The sequence below is a fragment of the Penicillium rubens genome (assembly GCF_028828025.1).
Source record: "Penicillium rubens strain IBT 27055 chromosome Unknown utg000004l_segment0_segment0, whole genome shotgun sequence".
NCBI classification, from domain to species: Eukaryota; Fungi; Ascomycota; class Eurotiomycetes; order Eurotiales; family Aspergillaceae; genus Penicillium; species Penicillium rubens.
Window position 1 is genome coordinate 3,078,193 of NW_026890602.1, and position 23,334 is coordinate 3,101,526.

The 23,334-nt window shown below is 43.4% G+C and overlaps 3 protein-coding genes across 3 annotated transcripts; 1 reads left to right on the plus strand and 2 right to left on the minus strand.

Annotated features, from left to right (window-relative positions):
* Positions 1-14,296: 14,296 nt before the first annotated feature.
* N7525_011130 (putative choline kinase) lies at positions 14,297-15,460 on the minus strand (the record flags this gene model as incomplete). The annotated part of the gene is made up of 1 exon (XM_061215360.1): positions 14,297-15,460. One exon carries the CDS (start codon positions 15,458-15,460, stop codon positions 14,297-14,299), a length of 1,164 nt encoding a protein of 387 aa, XP_061067872.1.
* A 543-nt stretch (positions 15,461-16,003) lies between these two features.
* Positions 16,004-18,000, minus strand: N7525_011131 (uncharacterized protein; the record flags this gene model as incomplete). Its single annotated transcript, XM_061215361.1, has 8 exons — positions 16,004-16,209; positions 16,266-16,326; positions 16,376-16,532; positions 16,595-16,689; positions 16,743-16,934; positions 16,996-17,405; positions 17,459-17,548; positions 17,607-18,000. The coding sequence occupies 8 exons, from the start codon at positions 17,998-18,000 to the stop codon at positions 16,004-16,006; spliced, it is 1,605 nt and encodes a 534-aa protein (XP_061067873.1).
* A 1,282-nt stretch (positions 18,001-19,282) lies between these two features.
* N7525_011132 (putative C6 transcription factor) lies at positions 19,283-21,552 on the plus strand (the record flags this gene model as incomplete). The annotated part of the gene is made up of 6 exons (XM_002561014.2): positions 19,283-19,325; positions 19,439-19,865; positions 19,924-20,341; positions 20,392-21,006; positions 21,056-21,147; positions 21,207-21,552. 6 exons carry the CDS (start codon positions 19,283-19,285, stop codon positions 21,550-21,552), a joined length of 1,941 nt encoding a protein of 646 aa, XP_002561060.2.
* Positions 21,553-23,334: the final 1,782 nt, after the last annotated feature.

Sequence of the window (23,334 nt, forward strand, 5' to 3'; positions counted from 1 at the left end):
CGGAAATAAGTCCGTCACTTGTCTAATAGTAGGCTACAATTGACAAAAAGCCAGACCTTCTTATCGAGCTGATCTTTCAGATTTCATACACCTTATAAATAAACATATAATTTTACCTTGACCCTAAAGGGCTTGTCATATCGAGCTTCGTCTGTTAATGCCAATCTTTGCCTGAATCATATATGACCTATAGCACGGAATTTTTAAAAGTAACTACTAAACTAGAACGTACTAGGAAATTTCGTATGGAAGAAATCGAAAGAAATAATAAAGTATTAGAATACGGGGGGAAATCAATTATCACGCAATACAATATAGAGTAGGTACTAAAGCAGAAGCAAAAAAGGTTGTGTTAGATAACAGTCCTAAAAGTCCATTCTTTCTCCATTCATCGGAGAATCAACGTCTAACTATGAGCTGAACAAATTTCATACAAAAAAAAACCATCTCCCCTAGGCTTTCAATGATTCCACTACCTTAACGGCTCGAAATGCAGTGGCCAAATTCCTATAGTCGGGCTAATAGAGATATCATATCCTTCCTAGCTGGCTCTCTACCCTAATGTCCAAATTATCTATAAGATAACATATAAGGTCCTCCCTATTATACGAGTAAAGTATACGCTTGATTGGTATACGTAGGGAACTAGGCGGTAGGATATCTATTATTAGCAGACTATATAGCACGACTATATATTCTAAGTCCGTATTACTAGTATTTGACCCTATTAGATTCTTAATGAACGTCGGAGGGGCATATCCTATATGCCGAGAAAGAATACCGGATAGTAGATAGGTAGTAATAGGCCTATTATCACACGGGGCCGAAGAGACGATATAAGTAGCGATATCGCCGTGTTCAATTATAAACTAAGGGTTATCTATTTCACGGACTAAATAGTTAGTTAGATATCTGCTATATGTTAGATTAAAGAAAAATATATAGAATTGACTTATAACCTATAGTAATTGCGCGGTAAGGGGCTTAGTAGGTGTTATTGGCGTTATAGATATAGCTAAGGAAAAGAGGAGGTAAAATGCTATATGACTAGGATAGTTAGTAGAATAGTTACCTAGGAATGGAGACACTTTATAGCTTTCTATAGGTTCGCCTAATTGATAAATATAAGTAACTATTAGGGCTTTAATATAAATCGTACGAAAATAGACTTAGACGCTAATCCGATAAAAAGTTAGCGAGTTCTTATAAAGATATAATTAACTCTAGGAAATTAGAGGGTTATGATCTATAAAGGGTATAAAGGAGGGAACACCTTTTCTAAAAGCCTTAAGTGATTATTTAATTGGATAATTCCTATATTACTTAGTAATTTTAGAGAGCTATTATATCGATGTTACCAGTCTAATTAATAACTTATTATTTAAATTCACACTATCAATTTCTTTATAGCTTTACCGTGCTTATCAATAGAAGCGAGAATAAGCCCTAGCTTCAAACCTTAAGGCTTAGCCACACGACACTTACTATATCGATACTTGAAATTCTGTTTTCTTAGTACCACTTCTCCTATTATACAGAGACCTTTAGTGACCTTATCGGTATATAGAAATAGCGGAGCCGTTTCCACGCATTTATATCTATAAGTATACTTGTATTAAAAACATATGATACTTTACTATAATCTATATTAGCCTCTATCTATATATATTAGATTGACGATATCGCGAACCTTATAATCAAGGCCTATATAACGGTGCGTTGATTGCTTTCAATAGAGATATAAGGCTCGAACTATTTGCAGACGAAGTAAGTTAGCATAGATCTAAACATATAGCTCGCGGGCTCTTATACCTAACTTCAATTGTAGAGAAATAAGAGGCAGAAGTGTATAGAATATAAGGATAAACTAATAATAGTGCAACGGTAAAGCAATCAATGTTCCTTTTTCAATCTAGATATAGGTTAAGGGATATATATAATATAAGCGAAGTTTCTCATTCTAGAAGTAGAGGAGCTTATGCTGCCACTAATAGGACCTCAATCGAGCTTAAATATTAAGCAAGTCCGACTTCTCAGCATCACCTTGGCGGTGGAGGCGGACCCCGTTTTTGATATAAATGCACTAATTATAGATACAGATCGAGCGCTTCCCTTACTGTGCTAAATTGCCCTCCCTAGCAACCCTCTATAGTAAAAGGCCTGTAATATCTGGAGAAGGAAGAAATAATAGAAATAAACTAGCTCCGACAAATCGAGACGGGGAGTAATAGAGAAACGCCGACTTATAGATTGAAGTATGCTAGTAGATCTATGATATCTCCTAACCTAACCCTAGGGGTGGTAAAATCATACCATAAAACCTCAATCAACCAGTAATTGCACTCCTCCCTCAAAGTTACTAGTGTGCCTAACCTCAAAGGTAGATTATATCTCTGGATATGTTCTATCTGCCCTCTATCCATCCGAACAAGCATATCCGTCTAAAGTCGTTTCGCTAGTTTTGCTAAGTATACGTCGGTGTCGTTAATAGAGTAGTGTATATCCTAGTCAAGAAATTACAATATAGCCATTCCTGCCTATCCGTGGAGAGTCGAGTGGGACGATATCTTCATCATGCCGGTATAAACCTGAGCGATAGAAAACATAAGGCCCCGATTAGGGAATAATTAGTAGCAAGTATTTAAAAGTTCTTCGGTACACGGGATAGTAACGTATCTTACGCCCAATTTTGTAACAACCACAATCGGCACTACAATGGTTAGCTAGAGTCTAATCCTATTTAGTAAACCAAACAGACCTTGTATACTAGCAATATTGCAAATAGTCCACGCGGGGTTGAAGTTTAGGAATGGAGGCGTAAATGTCGGCGGATCGAAAGCGAAGGACGGCTCATCCTACCTCTCCTTGATAGGAGTGGTATCGAGTTCCGACGTGGTAGATATTTGGGGGCTGGACTGGTCCATGAATAATAAAACAACAATATGGCAACGGTGAGGTAATCAATGAGAAATGGCCGTCCTTCAATCCGGATGTAGGGCACGCGGTATATATAATATAAGTGAAGTTTCTCATTCTATAAGAATATACTACCACCAATAGGACCTCAATCAAGTTTGAATATCAACCAATTGTGATTTCTCAAAATTATTTTGGCGGTGGAGGCGGGGCAACCGGCTTCTTGACGCCTATTGTATCGTACGCACCACGTCTATAAAGCTCAGCTTAGCTTGGTAGAAAGTCTCCAGTAAAGGCATAGAACCTACCTAGCAATGCTCCCTTTAGGGCAAATCCTACCTGACCTCTGCATTTTAAGTGACTGTCTAATAGATAGCGCAGACCATTTTGAAGAGATATTATTCTCTTATATGCGAAGTCATTCTCGCAGAAGTCTTGCCGATCTGCCTGAAGTAGTATGTTCTATCCGGTCGGATTTCGAAAGACCTTTTCCGTCCATCACTGCGGCTATCACAACCATTCTAAGATGTGAAAGAGGAATTTATTTAAAAGCGGTGATATTTATTACTCTACTGGTCATTATGTCTCCGCGTTAGCATTTCGTTGCAACCACGCAAGCACTGATAACGTAAGTATAGCTCGTAACCTTAGAACCTTAGAAGCAAATTCCGGATAATACGCAGAAAATGCCTCGTGAATACTGACTCGACATATATCAGGTGTAGGTAGAGAAAATGTACTACCAAGTATGCTAGGGATCAGGACGGATGGGTGAGATCCAATAGCATCTTCACTGGTCGGGCTGCGATTTAATAGATTGTCATAGACACGCGACGAACCGAACGACGGGCACTAAAAGTCACGGGACCTATCATCGAAGTGCCCCTCCTACCCCACGGTTATCTTCGTGTCTTCTATGACAGCAATCCCTCTTTTATCCGCACCTCGATCGCTCCAAATTTCATCCGCTTGAAAGCAGAGGTATATGTTTCCTTCTATATACTCTATTGCGTTATTTGATTCCACGGCACATTGGATAGTTGAGATATATCATCGGAATTCACCACACTCGCTCATATCGTATACTAACGTAGCTCAGTATGACAGATTTATCTCTCGACGAAGAAGCAAAGAAACTGCTAGATACTCTCGCGCAAGCACTTTCTGGCATAACGTCCCAAAATGATAGGAAGGGGAATCTAAAGTATGAGCTTAAAGAGGTTTCGCCTTTCGTTAAGCCTCTCCTTAAAACAGTTGGCCTTCTAGTATGGTTAGAATTTTCTGTGGTCTACGACCTACTAATCTTATTCTCAGGATTGGAATTTCATAGTATGGATATAGAACACATCTTTTAAATGGAAGAAGTTACCCGGCCCCGTCAATATTATACCTATCTCCAATATATCGGATTCGGCGAGAAGCGAGCCGGGAGGTGCTTTTAAGCATAGTATTATAAGACGAATCGATAGGGAAGTTACTATTAAGCCTAGGCTCGCGGCTATCTTTACAGTTCCCCCTATCATAAGGTATGTAGGAAAGTCGCCCTACGCTTGCCCGTCGCTAATGTGTTCCTAAGCTGATCGCATACGGACAAATAATAAATTGATTCCTTAACTATCAGCTCTTACCTTACTATTTCCTCTTTGTATTTTCCGTTCCTATATATAGCTTTCACAACTGGTTCTATCGTCCGTCTCCCCGTCGCTATTCCTTCCCGTCCTACCTCGGATCACAAATTGTCTACGCCACTGGATAATACGTGATAGAAAGGGTCGAAATACACCCGTAGATCGTCGTTATTTGCATATATAAATGGATCGAGACCCATAATAGGTTCACTATATATATGTATGTAAGGATTGAACTCCTAGGGGCCATCATTGAAGTAGTTTTCATATATCGGGGAGATAAGCAGGATGTTATAGCCCAAAATATTGCAAATATCAACTAGGCTATATCAATAAGCACGCATTCACCAATATTCAAGGGGTCAATATACTTTAAATCATCGCCGGCGATCACTTTGATAAAATAAGGGAGGCAGTAGGGAATAAGGCCATCCTCAGTGAAAGGAACTGCTAGCTAGGGAGTTCCTATATCTGCTAAGAAGGTTTCTTGGCTGTTTTTCGTGTGGGCAAACCTTCCGTATTGTTAAATAGAGCGGGGAACTTGAGGTGATATGATCAGTATCAAAGAAGCTACCCTAGAGTAGGAATACTAACATATGAGGAAAGCTTCCCAGGCTAAAAACCCCTAGTTACGGTCTAGCAACTTAGACATATAACCGTTTACCCATTGATATCCATATCGAAGTCGCCGGAGATTCGCTGAGCTAGTATCACTGATATATCGGCGCATGATCTATTCCACAGTCTCAATCGAAATTCTAGTTTCAAGCATAACGACGTATAAGGACACAAATATAAGCTGTTGATATTTGACGATGTGAAGCAGAAGATTCCCTTACAGTTTTCTATCCTTTGTTAACGCACCATATTCGCATCCTCGCATAATCAAGGTGTTGTGTTCTAAGGGGTTCTCATTTGGGTACAAGTTTGACTTATCGCGTAGGTTCGTGGTCAACCGTCGACCACATAGCTGATAAGAAACAAAGTCTGGCGCACTATAGCTCGGTGATCCACTTCTCCGCATCCATTAAGTAGATCAAGTCTTTTTCTCCCAAGCATTTTTGCCGTCCCAGAGGAAGAGATAAAGCGGTTTCGAATGGCTCCCCTTCGCTAAGGCCGTTAACACCCGAACCTCCTTATACACGTTAGTTTAACGCCACGTTGTAAGCGCACCTCGCGGTATCACATCCGATACTAATGCGATCCTCACGACTTAGGGCGATACGACTTACATAAACAGCTGATGATCTCCTTCATTTCCCCGCCTTCGCTCGTGTGCGGCGCATCTTATATTACGTACGCTTATCAACGTCAGTCTTAGTAGAAGGCATAATTAGATATATATTGCTCGTTGGTTAGTCCTCCGCTTTCAATGTAGTAGTGGTCACCTCCTCGCTTTGAGAATTTGCGTACCTGTAGCCACCTAAAAGATGGTGCTGATACTATAAGCGCTCAGATCAACTAGCTTGTTTTAGTGTACCGCTCGCAGCTATACGAGGCCAATATAGAACACCAATACTCCTATATAATAAAATACGTATATAACATTTTACCTTAAACCAATAAGCCCCTAAGACGTGGTATTTATATGATTATTTGCACAGGCCAAGGCTGCGAAGTGCGCGCGTTCACGTCGTGCGTACACTTCTATTCTCAAGTTAACGAATGGCAGTCAGTATATAGCCGCTAGTTCCCTTTCCGATGACCCATTCGTGTTTACATATGTATAAGGCTATTTATGACAATTACCTTATAGAGTATATAATGTTAACTATACTAGATGGTGCTCGGCCGCGGAATAAAACTATATATTAGATACTATCCCTAGCAGAACTATATATCACTAATAGCCGTAAACTTACAACGATTATCACTATACCATATTATGTTCTTAAACCGCAGTCGATTATATCTTTAGCAAAACTCAAAGTCAATAGACTTTATATTATCCTTTTTATTCGGAATCATCCGCCAGTTCTAAATGATTTCCACTAGGGCCTCTACTTTCATCGTTATCCCGACACTAGCGGCACAAAATACTATATCACATAGCAAGGTAGTGGCTAGTTGCCCGGCTATAGACCCACTACGGGTGTCTTTAAATCTTTTCTTCTTATCGGGCTTTTCAGAATTGCTAATATCCCTACGGGATATGAAGGTCACTTAGATCAGACTATAAGGATATACGACAATCAGTTGAACGTTCTAGGTATCACTTGCCGTATCTAGGTCCTTTAGGTCCTAGCTCTTCTACAAAAGACAATCAATAGATAGGTGATACTAAAATATAACAATTTAGGAGCACTAGAGACCGAGGTTAAGAATTGGGGAAACGTAAATGCTATATCTGCCGCAAACAATATCCAGCCGCGGCCATTGGTAGCTTTATCTCTATATAGATTATAAGAGACCTTTCTAATGACCAAGGTATGTTTTACGCCCAACTTCTATTAAATTGCGAATCGCTAAGTGTATCTAGCAGACCTATAGGCATGTTTCTCGATAAGCTCAAGCGGTATAGGATTATAGGAAATGCCACAAGTTCTATAGTGGTAGCTATCCTATAGGTTTAGATTACAATATTATACGTCTACTATCTCAAATAATATACTAGTAATTTCGCGTAATACGGTTCGAAATATAGTCGGTAGACATTAATTAAAACAGAAAACATAAATATAAAAGAGGCTAATTAGATATCACTGGTTTACCAATAGTAAGAAGCACCGGTCAGAGAAGTTAAAGCCTTCTCACAATCCATCTCTACCAAATATAAGCCTCCACCGAGTTTGATCACAAAGCTGTACCACCAAAAATCCTCCTAAGTGAACCTTAAAGCAGTAGTGAAGTCCCAATATTCAGGGTACCAGCCTGCCGATTCCCAATCCAAAAATCCGGTGATCTTGCCGCCTTATACCAGAATATTATGGTACTTTAAATCTCCGTGGGTAAAAATAACGCGATAAGGCAAGTTTCCTATCATTTTAGCGCGATTGAGTGTATCTTTGTATTCCGTGTCTAATAAGAAGCCACCCGACCAAGCAGGCCGTATGAGGTACTCATTGAAATCTACCTCTGACTTAAATGGACCAGTAGAATGACCGGGAAGGCGGACACTCCTTATCGAGGTACCTTGAAGAGAGCAAATTCTCTGCCCACCCTAGGGACTTGACCACCCTCGTATGATATTTAGATAGCCTTTAAGCTCCTTTAGAATTGAATTTTTATCCTCGTCACTAAGGGATTCAAAGACTTGACCTAGTTCTTCACCTAGCACGCGAGTCATAAGGATCGAAACTAGTGCATAAGGTATATTAGTATACTCGCCATAGCAGATCACCCTTAGGACTAGGAGACCTACTTTTCGTGCAACTTACATAGATAACACTTCCTCGATTCGAGTACCATCGGACCATTTCAAAATCAATCCGAATAGAAGCTAAGCAATCTGATTATCATAGGGTATTCCGACCCAGTTATAATAAGATCGAGAAAAGCGTCGTAGATATCTATGGAACCACCCCCAAAATTTACGCAGCTATAGGTGCGTTGGCCGAGGAGTTGATAGTATTCGATCGCTAGAGGCTGGCCGGACGTTATCTAGCCACGTAAAATCGGGTATGACATAGCGAGGTATTAACCAAGGTTTTATTATAAGTATAGATAAGAGTCGAAGTGAACAAATCAGTCCGAATAGTTAAAGGGAATACTAAGGCTAAAAGTGGAACCTGGCAAAAGCGCGTCAGCTACTCTTTATAATGCCGGCATGAAATTTGGGCGGTGTGCCAAACAATCACATGATAAGATATCGCTAAGATAGCGAGCGAACTTGCTATGAATTGAGACTTAAACACTTGAAGAGGGTGCTACCGTCACTGCCTAACGCGGGATTACATGCTTTAGTCACCATACGAGATTTAGTGTTAAGGAGGATTTCATTGCTGATTAGGTTGATAGAGCTCTTCGCGAGACCATTATACTTTCTTTTTTCTTATGACACGCCTGGGGTTTGTCCCTGCTTAGGTAATCCTATCTTACCCAGCAAGTTATAACTAACTAGAGTGATCAGTCGATTCTAGTAGGATAAATCTGATTGGCTCGTTACGTAAGTCCCGATATAGGTGTGTTCAGCTCGATTTTGAGATAGCTTTCTAAGCAGATCAACCCATCAGATTGGTCTAGAAACTCCTCTCAAGGTGATGCTTCCAGTTCTAGTTATATGCAGGTGCCAAGATGCCGAGCGTTTCAAAGGAAAGCAACATGATCCAGTGATAATCTGCCGTTAGTTCAGCTGAAGGGGCCAGTGCAGTGGTCGCGCGACTTGGGTGATTCTCACCCTCATTCTCACCCTGTCTATAGCGCACTCACCCTTATCACCCCCGGTCGCGCGACCGTAAAGCGGCGCTCACCCATTTCTCACCCGGGCGACACCCACCCGACTATCTGCCGCACATAAGCCACATCTCTGGGTGCTGTATTCATTTGGATTGTTGCAGCTTTCGTATGGTTCACTCGATAATTGCTGTTAGAGATCCGAAGATCTGAAGGTCGGCGGTGAGATCATCTTGATATTGCTGCCTTAGGCACCAAATACAGTGACCCCACTGCCTAGCAACATCGCCGAACCACGATTGGATAAGGCCGAAATGGCACAGCCGCTAATAGAGGGTCCTTGTGATGCACCGGAAATCCTGTAAGAGCGGGGGCTTTTACGCGACCCCCCCCTGAAGTCTATAAATCCTCCTGTCCTACGGTGTTCACCTATCCGTACCTATTTCACCCCTATTATATCAGATCTATATACCCTATCACCTAGGAGCCAATCAACCTTAGTGATACGTGATAGGGCGAAGAGAAAAAGGACTAGTGTATCGAAGGTCCGAACGGGCTGTGTGACCTATAAGTAAGTTCCCTAAGTCTACGGAGAAGTGTCGGGTGAACGCTTAGTGGACGAGGAGATCCGTACCGTGTAAATATAATGTACCGATCTACCCGGCCCGAGGATCTCACTTAGGTAGTAAGCCCGGCGCTAATAACCGTTTTAAAGATCTCGTTATAAGAAATGTGACGAAACTCGACCCGCTTGTCTTATATACACTCGCGCTAGACGCGTATACTAAGGGTACACGGCGCTACCCGATAGGAGAACCTGTGAAGTCCGAGATACGCGTACCGCGAAGATAAATAGTGGTGCTCTAAATATTATATATATAGGCTAGTAATAAGCCTAATCGGTTGGTTTAGTCTACGTCCTCGATACGAGTTAAGTTAGCTTATCGCGGATAGAACGCGACTATCTATATTTATTCCGTTCGTATACTGCTAGTTAGTGTGCTAGGTATCACTTCGACCTATTCTAGTAGGTTCTTATCTATTAAGTTAGTGAATCTTGCCCCGAGGTTCGTTATATAGCTATTGGTATCGGTGCCTTATATCGTAGGTTTTCGAACCCCGGTTTAAACCGGAATGATATTTTCCTAATTAAGTAGTCTATAAAGGCTATTGCTTGTCTTCGTACGACTATAATGAAAGATAACTAGTCGGACCCCTTAGCTATAGAGAAGGTTCTAGTAGCCTACGTTATTTTAATTATATTCGCTCTATTCTAAAGCGATGTTGATATAGTTCGCTATTATCTGTAAGCTAGCACTAAACTCCTTTTAGAGTAGAGAAAGAAAAATATAAAAAACCTAGTCGCGTCGGTTTTATTATATATATTTGTATAGCTCTATATCTATTAGGTAAGCGCTACGCGGCTATAGGATTATCTAGGGGGAGAATATCCCTATCTTTGAGAACTTATCTATAATAACCTTATCGATATCTCTATATATACCGACGAACTGTTAAAAGCAACTATACTAGTGTCTGTTTAATATTAGGCCTTAATGTTTAGCGATCCGGTGTCGTTCGACTTATAGACGACTAATCTATCGTAAGGATTTATATAGGACACACCCGCGAATAAAGTCTATCGACTTTAAACGTAAGTGGAGGAGTGTCGTGCTCTTTATAGAAAGACTACCTATACTATAAAGCTCCGTGCCTTTATAGTTCTCTAGATATAGATCGAGATACTATAAATTATCCTCGCCTCTATATCATTCTTAGGCTTAGAAATAGAATAGGACCCTCTCCTTCCCTATTTTTATAATATCGCGGATATAGCGGAAGTCTTATTAAGTAGCTTTAATCACTTGCCCGACCTACTATTTTCTATTAAGGAAGGATTCTTAGGAAGCCTTATGTTTTGTGGACTTAAATGTCGGGACTAGATAGTTCGATAGAAAGTGCTAGGTATATATAAAAGGTACAATCGACGAGAGAGGATGTTTTCTACCGCTATAGCCGTTCTCCTATTATAGCGTGTATACGATATTGAGTCTATAGGGGTTTCGCCTAGAGAGGAAATACCTGAGTCCGCTCGTATCCCCCTAGCGTATATCGCCGAATATCCCAACTATTCGAAATTTAGCACCAAAACTTATATCAAATATTGCGATAGGGATAGGAACTAGTATAGCGAATGGCTGTTATAATGACGGACACCTGTTTAAAGAGATTAATAATAGACACGCGTTTTATGGCCTATAGATTTCGGGATAAATTTATATATATAACTGTTTCTAAACTATCTGGAACGACTATCTAGTAATGAAAAAGTAGAGAAACCTAAAGCTCTTATCTCGAGAGACGCTGTTAGTATATATTAGATTATTTAATGGATAAGGTATAGTGATTAGATAGTTTCTATAATTCGAGAGGTTCGTCTAATGCTATCTTATTCGATATATCGGATTATAGCCTAGTGGGACGAAGTGGGCTGTAATTCGCTCTATCCGAATATAGCTCAGACCGCGATAGGCTATCTAGGCAGGTAGTGTAGTAGAATAGACTTATCGGATCCTACCTTATTTGAGCGCTAACGGTATATAGTTTATACTAAAGGGCCCGAAGAAGAGACTTCTAATTGACGTAATAACAATTTTAAACCCGGTAACGGGGGCTTAGAGTTTGTTTGATTTAAATCCGGGCTATAGATTTTAGCCCTTTGGATGACTTTGTTAGTTGCTAGACCACTGAATACTCAATCTACTGAATACTTAATCCACTGAATACTTAATCCACTAAATACTCAATAAACAAGTAATTACCTCGTTTCTTAGGTGGGTTTTTATAGGTAATCCACGGGGTATCCGACGAGTATAAAGGGTATATTTATATAGAGAATTACTCGATCTTAGATAACTTTAAGGTTACCTCTGCTATATCGCCCTCGTTCTAGTCCTGTCGAAATCACTTCTAGGCCTATAGGGTTACCTAGACTTTTCTCTTATATAGGCTTTAGCCTTTTTAATAGCCTATTAAGTTCCTTCTCACCTAGTATATGTATAAATAAATTAGTGGAATAACTCCTTACGAGTTCGTCTCCGAAGACCTACACTATAAGCCGAATGTAAGCTATACCGAAGTGGCCTATCTGATGTCACTTACTAGATAGAAGTATATATATAGTGCTACGGCCTCGTTAGTCCTATGACTATAGGTAGACTGCCTAGGTGGTCCCTAGTGTAAGGTAACCTAACTCTTAGCGAGCGGGTCTTATTGCTATCGCCTAGACCGGAGCGGGATTTAGTATACTCTTTATGTCTACTCGTATCACTATTCGAGTAGCGTATATAAAGCGTCTACTAGCGGATAACTACTATATACTGCTAGCCTATAGATACCGTTCCTCGTGGCGTCTAGTGTGATTATTTAGCCCTTTAAAAATAAATGTGCTATAATAGACGTAAAAGCAAAGAAAATAACGGGAGATTGCTAACGGTTAATACGGATATCGCTTTGTCTATTTCACCTCTGCCTCTTATAGTATTACCTAGGTCGATTGTTTTATTTACTAAAATGTTATTAGTTTCCTACCACTATAGTCTACCGCCCGGTAAGGATTCGCACTGTGGTCTAGTAGGGAGCGAATAATAGCCTTATATTTACTATAAACGGTATATAAGAGTAGAGGCTGTCCGAATATATTAGTAATCTCCGGATCTACACCACCTTCTAGTAGTAGATTGACTATTATCTCCTTAGAATCCTCTATAGTCTAGAATAGGACGTGGTCTAAATCTTTATCCGTTCCGCGGCCCGGGTATTCGGAGTATTCCACATTTATATCTGCCCTATACTCTAGGAGCAATTACACGAGTTCTAGATTGCCACTCTACACAGCAAAGAGAAGAGGCTGCACCTATTCCTCTCGATTACCCGATAAATTATCCGATAAACTAGGAATCTCGGACGGACAGAATTAAGGGTGTACGCCACTTAGAAGTCGTATCTTAGCGATTTGTCGCTTCCCCTATTTAACTACGGTGGCTAACGCTCTAGTGCGGTAGAGATTTGTAGTTCCGGGGATTAATATCGGGACGATTTCCTCGTGGCCCTTGATCACTACCACTGTTAACGCGATACGCTACCGTTCTTGATCTATAACGAAGTTCGGATCTACACCGTGCGCAATAAGTAGCGACACTAACTCGCTATCTCCGTTGGTCGTAGCTATAGTTAGAGGACTCCGTCTAAAACGAGCGACGTTTACTTGCACACTATATATAAGTAGTAACTGAATCACTGAAATATGCCCCGCACGGGCGGCCGTGAATAAGGCCTCAGTTATCAGTTCTGCTTTGTTGGGCTTATCCCTATATTCCTTAGTATTAGACAAAAGCACCTCGACCATATCCTTATGGCCCTCAAAAGCCGCTAGGTATATATACCGGTGGTCTAGAACGTTTTCAATTCCCTATTGGGCTCCCGCTTGTAGCAAGTATTTAACCAGAGAAGCATAGCCAGCGTCAGCAGCCAGTCCTAGTAGGGTTAGCCACCCCGGGGTCGTAATCTTAGGGTTTATACCGCGGTTAATCATAAATTTGACGATATTAGTATAACCTATTTTTGCAGCCAGCGAGATCGGATGCGGCCTACACAGGATGCTCCGATCCTTGCCTCTCGGCTATTCCGTTGGTAAAGGGGCACTAGTATCTAGCGTCTTCTGTAGTGTATCGATCCGGTCATTTCCCGCCGCCTAGTTCAAAGCAGAGCTGTTGCTGTGGAGCACATTGTATTGGTAAAGATAGGGGTTGTAAATTGTATAGAGGCGGCGGTTTGCTAAGGCCAAGGCAGCGAGAGATGATTCGTATGGTAATAGCGAGGCGATTAAGCTAATGAGCTCTGTGGGTAAATTTTCGATGGATATTTTGACCTGGCAGAAAAGGCTAGAGGGAGAGAAGAGCAGAAGAAGGTTAATTCTCTATCCGCAAAAGGCTTGCTAATATGCTAGCTAACATATTCGGTAAGCTATAGATTAAGGTAGGCTATTTAGGTCCTCTATTTATTCGTTAGAAGAATCGAATATCGAGATTATTATAGGTATATCTTCTACTAAGAGATAATATTCTAAAGGATTTTATAGGCTATACCAAGTTTTTTATTCTAATTTTCTCTAAATTTATAGAAGGATATCTTTTTCTATTACTAGTAGCCTAAGTAACAGTCTAGACTAAAAATAAGGGCTATATCTATAGCCACAGCTTCAATTATATAGGTGGGAAGAGGGTAAAGAATTGATAATGGCTATCTCATTCACGTCCAAATACACTGAAATTGCGAGTGAAATACTAGCTACTTGACCATATGTAAGAAGAGGCATAAGAAAACAGAAGAATGGAAGAGAGCATATACACTCGTTTTTATCATGAATCTTCTAAATTAAGTTTGGCATACTGATCCACAAACTCATCGAACAGCTTGTTTAGTCCGAGCAGGTTCAAGGGATCCTTGTCACCTTGTTCACCCATGAAGCAAAGCATGTTATGGATGTCAAAAGTGATGGCCAACAAATATCCGTATTCAGATTCTAGGAACACCTGATCCCCGGTATCTGAATCACCTGTCAGTTTGTTCCACTGTCTAGCATACTCGTCACAGAAGTGTCTCTTCTCCTCCTCTGTATATTTCCTGCAACCTGCTATTCTGCTCTCCTCGTCAAACCATTTGAACATCTTTTGCATGAAGTGCCCACCGATGTCAAATGCTCGGTAGTTCTGCATCACGAACTCAAAGTCAATCAGAATGACTTTGCTCTCATTTTTCTTCGGATCATTTTTCACCATCACGTTCATAAATTGGATGTCATGAATACACCATCCTGTCTTTCCTCCTATAGATTCCAGCTTGTCCATCACATTTCTCAGCCTCCTCCCATAGTCGTAGTCAACTATTTTATCGATACTAACACCTCCTTCTTTCCCAAGTACCTTCAACTTGTTCAACTTGTGGTAGTTCTCGAGTCCATTGATGACGGCTTCATAATATGATTTTACTGCCTTTTTCTTCAGTGACGTTTTCAAGACATGGAACATTGCCAGTCCTTTAGCAACATCCGCTCGAATGACTGAATTCTCAACGTCCTCCGGTTCCATGTTACGTGCATCCAGGAACTCCTCGATTCTCCCGAGTGTGCCATCCTGTGTTTTGAAGAAACCATAGACCTTGGCTCCCAGCCCGGTTCGACCGTATTCGTAGCAGAGAAGTGCTTCCTCATGCTTGGTTGGTGCCAGAGGCTTGAATATTTCGAGGCACCCCCCGGCGTCATTGTGAAATTTTATAAACACCTTCAAGGTTTCAGTAGATGGGCCAGTAGCGGGCTTCGGTCGCTTCACGGGACAGTGGGCGTTGGCAAATGATGCATAGTATGACACGGTCAGGGTCTCTGGATCCACAGATGGCCATTCTTCCGTCAGGAATGCGCCGACAATGTCCCTGACGTCCTTTTTAGTCGGTACTTTGTCTTTGGAAAGAGTCAGAGGAACAGGAGTCAAGGTCCTCGTCCCAAGACGCCTCATCCACTGCATCATCACCCTCCACACGTCTCGCTGCCGCGTCCACCTTCAATGAAGCCGTGTCCATCATTACGGATGCACTCGTACAAAAGACGGCGGAGATCCTGCAGATGCCCTTGTCCGAGGTGGATTCCGATAGGCCGATGTACCGCCATGGAGTGGATTCGCTGGTGGCACTAGAGGTCGGCAATTGGATCACTAGAGAGCTGCAGGCGAATATGGCGCTGTTGTAGATTCTGGCAGCGGAGCCAATGAAGATGTTTGCGGAGAAGATTGCGGAGAAGAGTAAGTTAATTACAGGTAGAAAGTAGAAATGGCAGTGAGAGACCTATTGATAGAAGAACAAGAATATCAGAGGTAGACTTCCACAGCTAGGCTCAAAGCCCAAAGTGGTGTATTTTATAGATCTTATGTATTTTGCATAAACTAGAGTTATAATTAAAAAGGAGAAAAAAAAAAAAAAAAAAAACCAAAAATTTGTATATAAGAAAACAAATTAGTATAGGAAAGCTCTCTTGCCTTACTTGATTGAATGAACTGTACAGGAGGTTCAGGGTATCAGACAATTATCTGCTCCTCCGGTTTCTCATATGACGTCAAATCATTATTGGCAGCATCGAGGACTTCGCTTTTCCTGACTCCGTGTTCCATCAAGACATCGCCGTGCAGAGTATACGCCTGCTCCATCTTCCAATAGAAGGGACTCGGAGTGGAAAAGAGTGCTTCAATCGATTCCAGGGAGCGGCCACGGGTTTCGGGGTAGACTATAACTGTTCTTAGCTCCGGTCTTTCTATGGTCATTGTCGTAGTAGATACGTACAGAGGTAAACGATGGGGATCCAAATTAAATTAAGGCCGGCGAAGAGGAAGTAGGTGCGGCTCTGGGAAATAGTGGTCAGCTTCATCTACAACAGGATAAGTTGCTCTTACCTTCATGGCGTCGAACATAATCGGATTGACCAAAGTGGTCATGCCCACACCGATAGCCCACCCAGTGATGCCAAAGCCATTACCTTGGGCACGCAAGTCAGAGGGAAAAATCTCCGTGGGCACCAAAAACGCGACAGTACCCCAGGTAGCAGCATAACTGTTGGAAGACGTCAGCTTATTGTAGGAGGACAAGCCAAAGATTGAAAGCGGTGGACTAACCCAATATTGAACAAGAACAACATGGTAACAGCCGCGGGAGCATAATTAGCAGCGTTGCTGGGATTACGCAATGAGCCTTCGTAGACAGCTCCAGCCTGGCGTCCAATTAGAGATAAAGACAGCAATTTCCGTGGAAATAGAGACATACAATAATATTGACAGCAAATAGCACTGCTGCGCCACCCATGAGACAGACACGGCGACCTAGGCGATCGACGATCTGGGCACTTATAATTGTACCGACGATGCCAACCGTGTTGAGCCCCCCAGCCAAACCGTTCTGCTTGATGGTGCTATATCCAGCCTGGTGCAAGAGGACTGGAGAGTATGCAGTAACAGCCTGTATCCGTCTAGATTAGAGATAGTTACAGAGTGAGTAATGCTGATCGGGATGCACCTACCGTAATACCGGTCCAGGAGGCCATGATCTGAAGCCAGATACACAGCCAAGCTCGCCTGCCCAAATTTGGATGCCGCCCTCCACCCTTCCCGAGCAAGATCTTGACAAATTGGATAGGTGAGCTACGCTGGCTTTCCTCTGCCAAAGTAACAATCTCCAGGTATTCCCGATCAACCTCCTCTGAGCTGGCTTTGTGCTTGCGAATTCGCTTCAACAGCTCATGCGCCTCTTCATTCCGACCAACTGAAGCGAGATACCGGGGACTATCCGGCAGCATCTTGATGAAGCAGGCAAGAATTAGGGCTGGGAAACATTGAAAGGCAAGTAAGAATCGCCATCGCACGTCGGAGTATCCATTCTCGATGAAGGCGAGGCCGAAAGATATCCAGTATGCGACTGATATCCCGAGGTCTGGAAGGTATTAGCAAAACAATCCCAAATGAAATGTTTCCGGACCTGTTTACAGTTGGCAATAAAGACGTATCCCAGAAACCCGCCGCGGTGATCTGCAGAAGAAGTTTCCGACACCAAGACAGGGGTGATTCCAGTTAAGGCTGCACCATCACGAGTTAGAACAAGTTAGAAAGATCAGCCACCATATAAAGAGCTCACCTCCAGTACCAATTCCCGTCAACACTCGAGCACAAATCATAAAGTCTGAATTCTGAGCAGCAGCCTGCAATGCGCCGCCCGCCAAGGCAAACAACGCTCCCGCCAGCAAGCCATTGATTCGACCAAATCGATCAGCCAACCACCCTCCAGCAAAGCAACCGAAGATGGCACCTAGATAGTAGACACTGACAATACCGCCCTGGTGCGTGGTGTCTGTCACGGTGCCATCTGGCTTCCCAATACCGACCTCGGTCACGTACTTGGGCGAGGAATTGACGCCTCCCATGACGCCCTGGTCATAGCCTTCGAAGAATATAGAGATGAGCGAGAAGACCTGGATAGTGACATTTAGCTGCCGCGGCGAGAGCCTCTTCCAGAGCGTCGTATAGCCCATGTTTCGTTATTTCTTTGCGCTAGCTCCTCCATCGAAAACATGGGGGTCTCACGACTCTTTTATAAAATGGAGAGTCCGCCCCCGGCCGATCGGAATGGAGCTACATAATCCTGGAGAAGCGCGGGGAAAAGAATGCCAACTCTCATTCAGGCGCGTAGCCGTGCCATATGTTGTAGAGTAAGTTTGGGCCTGTCTCGTCGGCCTCGGCATTCACTCGGCCTTAACGGCATAAAAAAGAAAACAAGCGCGTTGCCGTTCTCCCGCCTAACCGACCGTTCTTCCGCTTAACCGGCCATTTAGAATTTTTGGCGTCAAAGGCTGCTTGAATCTATCATAGATCACATGACCCCTTTGCCCCTTTTGCATTTGTTACTTTCCTCCTGTCTCCACGTAGCTTCCATAGCTTTTTCATATCGATACAACGACGTTGTATCTCCATGATCTCATCTGCTTGTAGACTCTAACATGTCATGAGCCCGGGGACTCGTCATTGATCCGATCTAAGAATCTGACCAATATCCTCGGTAGTGTGCATATGCACAGGGATCCTCTGGTCCGAGCCTGTAAAAAAAATCCATTGGGACGGTACAACAAATTGAGTATCCACATCTCTGCCAAGCCCGGAGGACTCCCTTTTTAGGATCTGTGAATAGCTTCAATTTCAGGCTTACAGCTTGTTGCTGTCAAACCTGCCAGGGTATTGTAGAGATTTCTGCCAGGCGGGAAAGCCATTATCTTGGGATTGAACCTGGGAGGTGTTGGCTTGCCTTGCTAACCTCTAACAGAGTTTTCTTCTATACACAACTCTCTCTGCCCCCTGGTTTTACATAGCAGCCTTTGTATCTCTGGGTTTCTTTACAATATGCATCTTTGATTCATTGATCTGTATCAAGTCTCATCTTCATCAGGTTTCCCAGTATCTCATGAACTGGGAATAACATTATCTTCTTTTCCAGATACCACTATCTGGGGGGTTATCGACACCCCATTTCTCACCGACCTCGGGTTTTCCAACAGGTAGGATTCTTGATATCCTAGAGATCTTCAATATTCCATTCCTCGATCCTTGATTTTACACTAGGTCGTCGATATAATTAGGTGTCAAGACTTGAATGCCACTCGCTTAAACGGCTTTGGCCACATCCTTCGCTCTTCAATCCCACCGCCTTTCCCTTGCTTTGGCAGGTCAGCGCACCCTTACGCCAGGCTCTGTCCAACTGGCCAAACTTCTACGCTTTGCCTTGAATACCATCTACGCAACCAGGAGTTATCCAGTTACTGAATGTCGCAAAAACCGCGTAAGCTTCAACGCGTCTCCATGGCGTGTAGGTCCCCCAACGTTCGATCTGATTATCCTGGAGTACTCCACTCTTGGGCTTAGCGGCCTAAACCCCGGGCATGAGGTCTGCATTTGCTAAGCACACCAAATCTGATGTAGGCGACTTTTGCAACAGACGCAACATTAAATGTCGCGGAAACGGGGACCCCCTAGACCGCTGTCAAAACTGCATGGACTTCGATGTGCCGTGCACCGTTGATCGCCCCACGAAACGCCGGGACATCAAGGCTGGCACTCGGGCGAGTGGTCGCGATCCTCAGTTTGTGAGAGCACCGGTCAATCATACTATCCCTACTGCGGCGTCGATTGCAAGTGGCGGAAGAGCTTCCGGCTCCTCGACTTCTGGCATTCCGTACCGCGCATCGATCTCCGCTGATCCCAGGTCTACCTTGAACTATGGTTGGTCCGCAACTGAGGTAGCCGACGATGACAGTGTGCTGCACAATTCTTGGAAAGCATTTGCCATTGCCTGTGACCGCCAAATAAGGAACTTAGTCCAGGTTTATTTTGAAATCGTTTATCCAATGTATGATGAGTCCCTGGTCCTGCTCGCTGACTACGTTGACTGAGCATAACACCACTAGATTTCCCTTGTTTCATATGCCGTCATTTATAGAGCAGGTAAATAGCAAGAAGCACCTCTATGATCAAGGACTCTTCGCCTCCACGATGGCTGTGTGCTCTTTGGTTGCCGGTCGTGCACGTGATGGTGCGTTGTACTCTAATCGGTGGGACCGAGAAGAGCTTATAGATCCACCGTCCGAGACTTTCTTTCTAGCTGCTAAGGACTCAATTCCTCGGGACCTTGTCGCAGCTAAAGGTATTCACTATATGCGGGCGTGTGCCATACTTGCCATCGCTAGCATCCAAAACGGCCAAATCAAAGATATGCAGAAATATTCCGGCTTATACCACACCTTGACTTCGATAGATGGCCTTCATGACGAAAAACTCTGGCCAAACGACTTAAGTCCAGTCGAGACGGAGGAGCGGCGGCGACTTGTATGGAATATACCCTTTCACTGTCGCCGCATTACTAACTAATACGATAGTTCTGGTCTATCTATACGCTCGACCTCTATTCCACTATTGTATGGGGTGGCGTTATTCGATATCGTGAAGCTCATTCCTTAGTGCGCTATCCTAGCGAATTAGATGACAAACTCATCACACACTGCGGCTACGGCGTGCCGTCTGTATCCCTAGAATCGAATTCGCTTCCAACAGGCAGTTTGACTGTCGCCTCCCGCCAGCCTACACCCTGGCTGCGTGGTTGGAACTTCACCACAGACCTTTACCGCATTCTGGAGCATGTACTCGATGGCAGTAGACGCCGCTTCTCTTCGGCTACCAAGATGACACAAGAACTTTGGTCACTATTTAATCCTTTATCCATATCAGAGCCGGCGGTCATGGATCAAGTCCTTACTATGTACTCAGCTCTTCCATCACAGTTTCGGGAAACGCCGCCCACTACAGGAGACTTGTCTAAGGATTTATTCGGGTTCCAGTCAGCCAACATTCAGGCGACGCTACAACTCCTTCGGATGGTGCTCTTGTCTACAGAGGAGATTGGCGTGGAGCGAAAATGCGATGTAGCGGGCGAACTGCTGAGCGTTTTTTCGAATGTACCCATCGAGTATTTGAAAGCTATCAGCTCCCCTTTGGTATATGCCGTCTCCATGCTTCTCTGGAATGTGTACTGATAAAACCCAGCTCCATCACCTCGGCGGGATTGGGTACATTCTTGGCTCTGTCCTGGAAGGGAATTTGTCTGAAGTATCCTACAGACGAGCTCGCACATTACTGTACGTTATCCCCATTCCGTGGTAGCCACTTGAAGTCTAGCTGATATATCTGCATACAGACTTGAAATGGCAGATCTCTTACAGCGTCTCGAAATGGGCCTACACCGTGCCTCCGGTGTCGGCGAACGACTGCGGTCCCAGGTTGAACGAATAGACGGGTACATGCGTGCCTCATTTCTCCAGGATCGAACTTCACCAAGTAACGCGACGCAAGTAATCGACTCAGATCCCGAACTTGCGGCCCCATCAGCGTGTGCACAGGGCACCCCCGCCCTCGGAGCCTCACCTGGTGCTGGTCTCGACCAGATGTCCCAGTTTCAGCTGCCACCAGAACTCCTCTCAGATTGGCCATGGCCGTTGGAATCTCACCATGCCGAGGGGTTTCTGCGTCTGGCGTTCGAATAATTTCATTTCTTGGTTGACGAGGGTCTTTCATTGGCATATACAACCACTAGGTACAACATCAATGCGGCTGTATTGGATCATCTACTACGCAATTCTTATTGCAATACGTATATATAATTGTACCCTGAGGTTAGAGAAAATATAGTCTGACCCAGATCATCTACCCTTTTCCTCTTCGAACCTCTTCAATAGATCTACCAGGTTCACACCTCGATTGATTACATTCCAGTATAATTGAAAGCTCTCGGGGGTTCTGGTACGAACCACCAGGATCGCTTCGTTCGGTGGCGTGACGATTGGGCTTGAGTCTTTCAGAAGAGAAGGAAGGAAATGTAGGCCTCGGAATGCCGTAGGCGTGAAATACAGGCTGAGCGTCGAACAAGAGCGCCCGCCACGGAACCGATCAAATCACGGTATTGTGCTCAACCCTCCCATGCTTTCCCAGGCCCCAGTGAAAGATAATTCAAAAGTGACAAAGGTTAAGAGCATATCTCAGAACAGAGGAACTTGTTTAAGTTGAAAATGAAATAACAGAAATTTCTCTATTTCTGCACCCAAGTGTTATGCTACCATCTTTGATGACTGAAGAGAAAGGTTCCAAGGTTGATAGTCGGGTGGCAGCCGTAGCTCTCTTTTGCCGTGAAGAACAATCCACCTACCTGCCTCTAAAGAAACCTCAATCTTTATTTCCGGGAGAATACGTGGGGAAAATTTATACCGACGTCGCATATCAATGATTCCCAAGCTGGTAATAAGGTGAGGAAGTTCAGGTCGACTTGTAATAAGATGTCGCAAGTATGGAGAAGCACAAGACAACCTATAGCGGAGGGGTAGAAGGGAAGTGGTATATGCGCTCCGTGACCTGGAGTGGTTCTCACCCCGATCCTGTCTATAGTGCACTCACCCTTCTCGCCACAAATACCCCGGATAACTAAACATGGAAAGTCATTCATGAGCCCCGCCGCTTCCATTTCCACGTAGTACACTCCTAGGTCCTGAGCCAGCTGGTCTCGCCGTCGGCCATTTTTCACTACCTGACTTGCAGATGTAATCAGCCTATAGTGAAACACTGGTTCTTTATAGTCCTGTAGGGGCCTTAGCTTCAATTTGGACCGATTATAACCGATATATGTATCAGATGCTCTGTGGTTATAGTCTGTTTCGTATAAAAGGTCTTCTTTGATTAGTTATGCAAAATTTGTAGCTATACGCCGGGTTATTTTAGCCCGGACCTTAGAAATAAATTTAAGAATTCGACTTTCTTCTATTAAGTGGTAGGCTTAGAGTGTAGCGAGGGCAGTTAGTAGGACCTTAGGGGGCCGGTTAAGTATCCCTATCCGCTAGAATTGACTACCGCTTAACACTTTACCGAGGTCGTATTAGATCACGCCTCTAGATATGTCCGTTAGCTAGCTCACTACGATATCGCTAAGTCGAATGTCTACGTTACCGTTTAGTACTCCTCCACTAATACCGACTATTAGACTAAAGCGGATAGAGCGGAAACTCGAGAGTATTTATAGCGCGACCGTTATAGCTAATACGATACTATATATACTACTTAGCAAATAGCTAATAACGACGTTATAATCTGTGACCTGCCAGTTCTTCATGAAAAAGAGTGCATTTATTCCAGGATACTAAGTACAGAGAGAGGAAGGGGAAAGAAGAAAGGATCTGCAGCTACGGGATCCTTTGTGTGCATCCTTCCTGCTAAACCAAGCAAATAATCTAAGTCGGGGACACTTAGTAGAAAACTCTGTCCTAACTTGCTATATAAAA